The sequence below is a fragment of the Osmerus mordax genome, chromosome 27 (assembly GCF_038355195.1).
Source record: "Osmerus mordax isolate fOsmMor3 chromosome 27, fOsmMor3.pri, whole genome shotgun sequence".
In the NCBI taxonomy this organism is placed as follows: domain Eukaryota; kingdom Metazoa; phylum Chordata; class Actinopteri; order Osmeriformes; family Osmeridae; genus Osmerus; species Osmerus mordax.
Window position 1 is genome coordinate 7,238,432 of NC_090076.1, and position 9,085 is coordinate 7,247,516.

The window sequence follows — 9,085 nt, forward strand, 5'->3', positions numbered from 1 at the left end:
TTGCTGACTCGGTAAGAGATGACCTGTGACCTCGTACAGTGGGGGTCATGACCTGCGTGGGACCATGACCTGTGTGGGATCATGAACTGTGTGGGGTCATGACCTGTGTGGGGACCTGTGTGGGGTCATGACCTGCTTGGGATCATGACCTGTGTGGGGTTGTTAACTGCACATCATTTTTTACTTGTAAGAAGATGCTTGATTTTCAGGCTTTCCCAACAATGTAGACCAGTAAATATAAAATGAAACAATTGAACCTACAGTATGTAGACCATGTACAGTATTGATGTAGTACAGCGTGGTTTGTGCTGTGATGTTTAGGTTCAGTATGAATGTGATGGATTCTTGGACAAGAACCGAGACACTGTCTTTGAAGAGCCAATCAACATCCTCCGAGCCAGTCAGGTATTTAGTCACATCTCTGTCTTTGGGTCCATCTCTTTCTCTGTCTGCCTGCCTGCCTGTCTGTCTGCCTGTCTGTCTGTCTGCCTGTCTGTCTCTCTATGCGTCTGTGTCTCTGGAGAGATGTGGCGTCCTGTCTGACAGCGTTGCGTTGTCTCCAGTCTGACCTGGTGGCAGACTTGTTCCAGCAGGCTCCAGCAGGGGCCGTTGTGGAGCTGTCTGGGGGGAAGTCCTCTCTGGCCAATGGGAGCGTGCGCTCGGGGAAGAGAGGCCATCGAGAACACAAGCTGACTGTTGGCTTCCAGGTAACTCCCCCCCCCCCCTCCGCTCCCCTCCCTCACCCCCTCCTTACCCCCTTCACCCTCCTCCCACCAGCTCACCTAGAGATGAGGGGGCACCAGCTTAGCACATTGATAGTCTTCTGATTCGTGTGTGTCTGTGTGTGTGTTTGTTTGTGTGTGTGTGTGTGTGTAGTTCCGTCAGTCTCTTCAGCTGCTGATGGACACTCTGAACAGCACCACCCCTCACTATGTCCGCTGTATCAAACCCAACGACGTCAAGGAACCTTTCGTGTAAGTCCTCCCCTGCGTGTAGTCTCCAGGGAGTGTGTGTGTGTGCGTGTGTGTGTGTAGTCTCCAGGGAGTGTGTGTGTGTAGCTCCAGGGAGTGTGACGGTGTTGTCCCTCAGGTTTGACCCCAGGAGAGCAGTGCAGCAGCTGAGAGCGTGCGGTGTGTTGGGAGACCATCCGCATCAGCGCTGCTGGATACCCCTCAGGTACCCTCACCCTGACCCTTGACCCCTCCCTCCAGGTACCCTCACCCTGACCCCTGACCCCTCCCTCCAGGTACCCTCACCCTGACCCTGACCCCTCCCTCCAGGTACCCTCACCCTGACCCCTCCCTCCAGGTACCCTCACCCTGACCCCTGACCCCTCCCTCCAGGTACCCTCACCCTGACCCCTGACCCCTCCCTCCAGGTACCCTCACCCTGACCCCTGACCCCTCCAGGTACCCTCACCCTGACCCCTGACCTCTCCAGGTACCCTCACCCTGACCCTCCAAATACCCTAACCCCAGACCTCTGACTCCTATCCCTTCAGGGAGACCTAACACCCAGCACATTGTTCTCTACCTCCAGGTGGACCTATGAAGAGTTCTTCAGCAGGTACAGAGTTCTTCTGCGTGGGCTCCAGCCCCGGCCCCAGCCCCAGCTCCGGCCCCAGCCCCAGCCTCAGCTCCAGGAGGCGTGTAAGCAGGCCCCTCCCCTGCCTCATCCTGACCCAGACCAGTACTGTTTCGGCAAGACCAAGTACTTGCTCCTTTCTTCCCCCACCTCCCCACACAGCCACCGGTACTGTACTCTAATGACGATGCATCCTGTCCAAATCATCATGGAGCTCAACATATCAAACTATTTTGTGTACCGTATAGTATATTTTGTAAACTGGTATATATTAGACTTCGATACTGTGAGCTATGATAGGAAACGATGATGGTAGCACTGTACTCCACCTGTGTCCAGGTGTTCTTCCGGGCGGGGCAGGTGGCCCTGCTGGAGCGCTTGAGGGCGGAGCGCCTCAGAGGGGCGGGCATGGTCATCCAGAGCCGGGTACGGGGCTGGTTGGCACGGAGACGCTACACTCGCATCCGCCAGGCGGCGCTCACCGTCCAGAGATACACCAGGGGAGCGCTGGGGAGGAGGTGAGGAGGGGGGAGGGGGGAGGAGGGAGAGGGAGAGGAGGGGGGTGTAGAGGAGGAGGAGGGGAGGGGGGAGGAGGGAGGACGGTGGAGGGAGGAGGAGGGGGGGGAGGGGGAAAAGGTCCGGTCCTGTTTCTCCCATGTTTCAGTATCTCTCTTCAGATGGGTCTAGACTTTGGGATGGAGGGATGGATGGTTGGAGGGATGGAGGGATGGATGGTTGGAGGGATGGAGTTACAGCCTCTCTCTCTCTCCAGACAGGCCTTGACCCTGCGCTACACCCGGGCAGCCCTGGTCCTCCAGAAGACCTTCCGCATGCTGGCAGTGCGCCAGCTGTACCAGATGATCCGCCGGGCAACCCTCACCATCCAGGCCTTCACCCGCGGCACGCTGGCACGCCGGGAGTACCGACAGGTGGGCACTGGCAGGGGGGAGACTCTCCAATGGGTAGATTATAGAATAGAAGAAAGTATATTAAGCATTGGACTATTGCTTTTGCACACATTTGATGTATTTACTCTTAGCATCCCTCCAACGAATTAATTCACCACCGAAAAACTGGTGTAGCTGCAGGCAGTGAATTTTCTTCTTTGCTTCCATATCAGTTACCTTCCAGACAGCCCCCACCTCATGGCTGGTTTACCCCCCCCCCCCCCCCCACCCCCCCTCATCCTCCACCTTCCACCCTCCTCCACTCCCCCCCCACCAGGTTCTGTGCGAGCGTGCGGCGGTGCGTTTGCAGGCGTGGGTGCGTGGCTGGCGTGCGCGGCGCGCGTATGGCCGTGTCCGGGCCGCCGTGGTTCTGATGCAGTGCTGCGCCCGGCGGCGTGCAGCCCGGAGGGAGATGCTGAGGAGGAAGGCCGAGGCCCGGTCTGTGGAGAGGATCCGGCAACTCAACAAGGGCATGGAGGTCAAACTGATGAGCCTGCAGCTACGAGCTGACCAGGAGGTGAGGGGGGAGGAGGGGAGGAGAGGAGGAGGAGGGGAGGAGAGGAGGAGGAGAGGAGGGAGCAGAGGAGGGGAGGAGGAGGGGAGGAGAGGAGGAGGGGAGGAAAGGAGGGTAGAGGAGGGGGCAGAGGAGGGGAGGAGAGGAGGAGGAGGGGAGGAGAGGAGGGTAGAGGAGGGGGCAGAGGAGGGGAGGAGGAGGGGAGGAGAGGAGGAGGAGGAGGGGAGGAGGGGAGGAGGGAGGGTGTGTCTGTGTCTGAGTTTACATACCTGTGTGTGTGTGTGTCCAGGCCAGGGACAGCTCTGCTCTGAGGGAGACCCTGCATGCCGAGCGCGAGGCCCACCGCGCCGAGGCGGCCGGCCTGCGGGGGGCGCTGGCGAGGCTGGAGGCCCAGAGACAGGAGCAGCCGGCCCCCAGCCCTGCCCCGTCCCCGCAGCAGGAGGAGGAGAGGAGGAGGCTGCAGGAGAGGAACGCCCTGGAGCTCCTCACACTCACACAGGTACGCACACACACAAGTACACACACACAGGTACACACGCACAGGTACACACGCACACACCCAGGTACACACACCCAGGTACACACACACTCACACAGACCCCCCCCCCCCTACCCCCCAGGAGGTGCAGGCCCTGAAGACAGAGAGGGAGGAGCTGGTAAGACAGAAGGAGGATCTTCAGAGGCAGGTGGTGGAGCAGCAGACGTCCCAGGAAGGTAAAGTACCCACCCGTCTTCCACCACTCTGCCTCCCTGCCCCTCCACCCCCCATCTCTCCTACAGCTCTGCGTGTGTGTGTGTGTGTCTGCAGAGTGTGTGCGCCAGGCTGTGTCCCAGGCCGGTGTGTGTCTGCGTGGGGAGCTGGAGGAGGAGCGGAGGAAGTATCAGGGGCTGCTGCGAGAGTTCACCAGGCTGGAGCAGAGATACGACAACCTGAGAGATATGAGTCTGCCCTCTGAGGTACTGGCACGCACACACACACACACACACACAGGTACACGCACACACACACAGGTACACACACTCAGACACACAGTGAGTAACGAACGAGTGTTTTGTCGCCAGCGTTCAAAGGGCCACAGAAGGACAGATTCTTGCCAGAGTCTTAGCATGGAGCCTCTCTCTCCAGTTTCGGCCCCCTTCCCTGGCTCCCCAACCTTCTCCCTGACCTCGGCCCCCTTCCCTGGCTCCCCAACCTTCTCCCCGGCCTCGGCCCCCTTCCCTGGCTGCCCAACCTTCTCCCCTGCCTCCCCGGAGGAGTCCAGGAGGGTCAGTGTGACGTCTCAGGATTGGAGCTCTTGGAGCAAAGACACTCCTATGGTGAGTTCACTCTGCATCTGATTGGCTGGCTAGCTGACTGGCTAACTGACTGGCTGGCAGACTGGTTCATGTATTTGTGTGTGTCTGTTTATGTATGTGTGTATTCTGCAGGATACTCTGATGGAGAATATGGGCGTAGCCAAAGACACAGCAGTGAAGATGAGAGCAGATGATCTGGGACACGCCTACGATGCCGTACGAGTGGCCAACAAGTCTGTCAATCGCTGTTCTCCACCCATACCCTCATTTCACAGCCCACAAGAACAATGTTCTTAAGTTAAGTATTGGTTTGGACCCTCTCTTTCCCCCTTTCTCTCTTGCACTCTCCTTCTCCCCCTCTTTCCCTCTCCTCCTCTCCTCCCCCAGGTTACTGGAGACCCAGCTGCGTAGCCAATCAGAGCAGCAGGGGGCGGAGCTGAAGCCGCCGGGGCGAGAAGCCTCAGCTGATGGGCAGGTGTGTGTGTGCGTGCGTGTGTGTATCTGTTACAAAAAGAGCTTGAGGGAACTATAGTTAACGAAGCGTGTGTGTGTGTGTGTGTGTGTGTGTGTGCAGGAGCTGCTGGAGGCCAGAGAACAGGAGTGTGTGAGACTGAAGAGAGAGCTGCAGGAACTGAGACACACGGTCACTCTCAGGACACTGCTGACACACACAGGTGAGGCACACACACACACACACAGGTGAGGCACACACACACACACACACAGGTGACACACACACACACAGGTGACACACACACACACACAGGTGACACACACACACACACATACACACAGGTGACACACGCACACACACACAGGTGACACGCACACACACACAGGTGACACACGCACACACACACAGGTGACACGCACACACACACAGGTGACACACACACACACACACAGGTGACACACACACACACACACAGGTGACACACACACACACACAGGTGACACACGCACACACACTGGTGAGGCACACACAGGTGGAACACACACACTTGTGGTTAAACTAGTACTGCCCCCCCCCCAGCCCCCCCAGCAGCTGTGCCACCTCCAGAGGGCTCCTGTGCCCCCCAGGCCAGAGGGGGCGCTGTCTCAGGTCTGCTGGAGTGCAGGAAGAGAGACGAGGCCAAGCTGATGAAGATCCTCATCACAGGTGACCCCTGGCTGACCCCGGATGACCCTCACTGACACTCAGCTGACCCTGGATGATCCTCAACTGACCCTGACTGTGCGTGTGTGTGTTCCAGAGCTGCGTGCGGACAGCGCCCTGTCCCTGCCCCCTGGTCTGGCTGCCGGAGTGGTGTTCCTGTGTGTGCGCCAGGCGGACCACGCTGGAGACGCCGCTCGCACGCACACCCTCTGCGGCGCTGCGATCGCCGCCATGAAGGCGGCTCTGAAGGTACACACACTCACATAGACACACACACACACAAGTACACACCCACACTCTCTATGACTGTGTTCTCTCCTCCTAGAAACACAGTAAGGATGCCGATATGACGGCTCTCTGGTTGAAGAACGCCTGTCTGCTGTCCGATCTGCTGACACAGCACTGCCCCAGACAGGTAACACACACATGCCATCTGTACGACCTACCGACCCCAATAACACCAACACACACACACCTATATACTGTATATGTGTGTGTTCCTGTAGGATGGGCAGGCTGGTTCTATCGACGCGGTTCCTCTGACATCTGACCTCAGTGACCTGAGGCGTTCCCTAGGTGACCTGTGCATCCAGGCCTATCAGCAACTGCTCTCCATCACCGAGTCCCGCCTCAAGCCAATCATAGGTCAGGATGAGGATGATGATGGCGATGATGAGGGGGGATAATAGATGATGAGGATGTTAATGTTCATGTGGATCTTTACCCTTCTCTCTTCTCTCCACCTCTCTTCTCCTCCTCCTCCTCTCCTCCAGTACCTGCCATGCTGGAGACTGACACCATCCCAGGTCTGTCGGCGTCGGGGCTGAAGCCTGGGAGTTCCAGGAAGAGGGCGGGGTCCGACCCCCGGGCGGCGGCAGGGGAGGAGGTGGACGCCCCCAGCATGGCGGCCGCGCTGAGGGTGCTGGCGGGGCTCCACTCCGCCCTGTCCCGCCAGGACCTCCCCCCCTCCCTCCTGGGGCAGGCCTTCCACCAGCTCACCCACCTGCTCTGCGCCGCCACCCTCAACTCCCTGCTGCTCCGCAAGGACATGTGCTGCTGGAACAGGGGGCTCCAGATACGGTCAGGACACGCACACACACACACACACACACGTAGAGACACCGTCAAACACATACACACACTCTGAAACACACACAATAAATATCCCATCTCTCTCCTTCCTTCTTCTCCTCCCTCTCTCCTTCCCCCCTCCTAAACCCCCTTTCCTCCTCTCCCCGCCTTCCTCTTCCCTCTATTCCCTACCTCCTCTTCCTCTCTCCATCCCTCCCCAACCTCTCTCCATCACTCTCCCCCTCTCCCTCCCCAGCTATAATGTGAGCCTGCTGGAGGAGTGGCTGCGTTCCCGGGGTCTGCAGGCAGGGGGCGCTGTGGCCACGCTGGAGCCTCTGATCCAGGCTGCTCAGCTTCTGCAGGTCACTAGTTCTACATTGTAGATTCTAGTTGTTATTCTTTGTTGCTGTTCTGAGTTTGGATTATTCTTATTTGCCAATATAAATTTGGGTTATTCTTATATGTTCATTATGTTACTAGAGTTTGGTTATTTTTTGTTTCTGTTTGATATTTTGTTGATGTGAACAGTAGCTCATCATAGCTTATTATTATGGGATAGGCCGCTAGGAAACTGTCAAGAGGTGCAGGACCCAATAATTCCAATGTACCTGCAGGTTACTTGTTACACATGTGAAATAAACCTGAAACCTTAAGTTAAAAAATGTGAAACTTGAACGTTGCAGGTGGGGAAGAAGACGGAGGCTGACGCCCAGGCTCTGGTCCAGGCCTGCACCGCCCTCTCCAGCCAGCAGGTGGGGCTAATCACCCTCCTCTGCTCTAATTTATGACTGAATTATTAAAAAAAAAAGATTAATTTTAAGGCTGAATTATGTCTAACTCGACATGATTGTATTGATTAAGGAAATCTGTGTTCAGCTAGCTTTTTCTTTCCCTCGATCTATTTCTCTCTATCTCCTCTCGACTCTTTCCACCAACGCGTACAACTCTTGGGTTGTACAGTCCATGACTGGAATCACTTTTTGGCAAGACACCTGTGTTCGGTTGCAAACCTTTTAGAACTGGTTTGCTTTTCCACGGGCTAGAGAGCATACTGCATACTTCTGTGGCCTTCGGAAAGCAACGTGCAGCTAGCTTGTTTCGTTGGCTACTAGCGCCACAGAGTCTACTAGTATTCTCTAAATATATTTAACCACCTTTCTCTCCCTCCCATCGTGCTCCAGATTGTGAAGATCCTGACTCTATACACGCCCCACAGTGAGTTGGAGGAGAGAGTGACGCTCAACTTTATCAGATCCGTTCAGGTACCGCTCCAACCTCCAGATACACCTGCCTCAGTCAACACAAACACATGGGATGAACGTTGTGGTGTGGTTGTGTTTTAAAAAATATGTAATTTAAAGCATTTCTGCTTCATTGGGATAGAGGCAGCGTTAAGCTACAAGAAATGTACGAGAGAGAAGGGGTAACATGCAGGAAATGGCCCCTGGCTGGAATCAATCCTGGTTAAATGTCATGGTCATGTTGTGGTCATGTTATGGTCGTGATGTATGGTCGCTGGTGTTGCAGGCTCTTCTGAGGGGTCGTTCTGAAGGCCAGCCCCCCCATCTCCTCCTGGACGTGAAGAAGGTCTTCCCGGTTACCTTCCCCTTCCTCCCGCCTCCAGCCCTCCACGCGGACCGCCTCGGCATCCCAGAATCCCTCAAGATCTCCTTCCTGCGCCGAGTCTGAGAGATAGGAAGGGAGCTCACGCAGGAAATGACCGCAGACCTTGACGCCAACAACAAGGAAGTGATGTCATCCTTCCATGAGAGAGGAAGTGATGCCTGTGGACAGGATGTTGATGGGTGTCGGACATAGGATCAGTATGAAGGATGACACAAGTATGTTGATTACCCATGTGCCTTTGCATATTTTGCGTAAATTGGTCGTCTACACCAACATGGGGCCAGATATGGCTAACTGAATGCATTATGGTGGATTAGAAGCTTAGCTCAATTTGGCCTCTGAGTGTATTTATCTCAACATATTTGATTGACATCATTTATAACTTGACTAGACTTGTTTAGCTAATTTAGGGTTCTGTTGCTATTGGTGACGAGTTTCCGTTGGTTCCATTAAAGCAGAACTACGGCATTGCTATGACGTCGTGGTCTCAACCTTAATGAATCCAAACTAGTGTTGGACCAGGCTGTAGCAGCTGGACAAAAAATTCTGCTTTGTAGGTCTCAAACCTAACATGTAACCTTTCTCGGATGTTCAAGATGACTTTACCCAACAGTAGTGAAGTTACAGGACTTAAGATGTGTTAAATAAAAACAAATGTGTTACTGCCGTGTTTGAGGGATAATGTATTTAATACCGATAATTAGGATTGGCCACATGACATCATCTGCTCAGGGTGTTGGCTCAGAAAGATGAGTGACGCACAGACAGGAATCACAGTCCAGCTTTCTCTTCTGACAGTTTATTGGAAGCATAAACATACACTGCCACACCCCCCCACTCCCCCCATAAGAACAACCAGAATTTAAAAACCTAAACATTAGAAACATCTCC

At 55.2% G+C, this 9,085-nt stretch overlaps 1 protein-coding gene across 1 annotated transcript in view; it reads left to right on the forward strand.

The window, feature by feature from the left end:
- Window positions 1-8,257, forward strand: part of LOC136936603 (unconventional myosin-Vb-like) — an 8,890-nt gene extending 633 nt beyond the window's left edge. Inside the window, 25 exon segments of the mRNA XM_067230212.1 lie at window positions 322-405; window positions 564-707; window positions 877-974; window positions 1,090-1,138; window positions 1,140-1,170; window positions 1,533-1,709; window positions 1,922-2,102; window positions 2,357-2,513; window positions 2,809-3,048; window positions 3,335-3,544; window positions 3,666-3,759; window positions 3,854-4,002; window positions 4,108-4,362; window positions 4,474-4,574; window positions 4,729-4,816; window positions 4,916-5,015; window positions 5,375-5,500; window positions 5,595-5,746; window positions 5,823-5,912; window positions 6,013-6,142; window positions 6,271-6,577; window positions 6,825-6,930; window positions 7,252-7,320; window positions 7,750-7,830; window positions 8,096-8,257. Of these exon segments, the coding sequence (XP_067086313.1) occupies window positions 322-405; window positions 564-707; window positions 877-974; window positions 1,090-1,138; window positions 1,140-1,170; window positions 1,533-1,709; window positions 1,922-2,102; window positions 2,357-2,513; window positions 2,809-3,048; window positions 3,335-3,544; window positions 3,666-3,759; window positions 3,854-4,002; window positions 4,108-4,362; window positions 4,474-4,574; window positions 4,729-4,816; window positions 4,916-5,015; window positions 5,375-5,500; window positions 5,595-5,746; window positions 5,823-5,912; window positions 6,013-6,142; window positions 6,271-6,577; window positions 6,825-6,930; window positions 7,252-7,320; window positions 7,750-7,830; window positions 8,096-8,257 (3,381 nt within the window).
- Window positions 8,258-9,085: the final 828 nt, after the last annotated feature.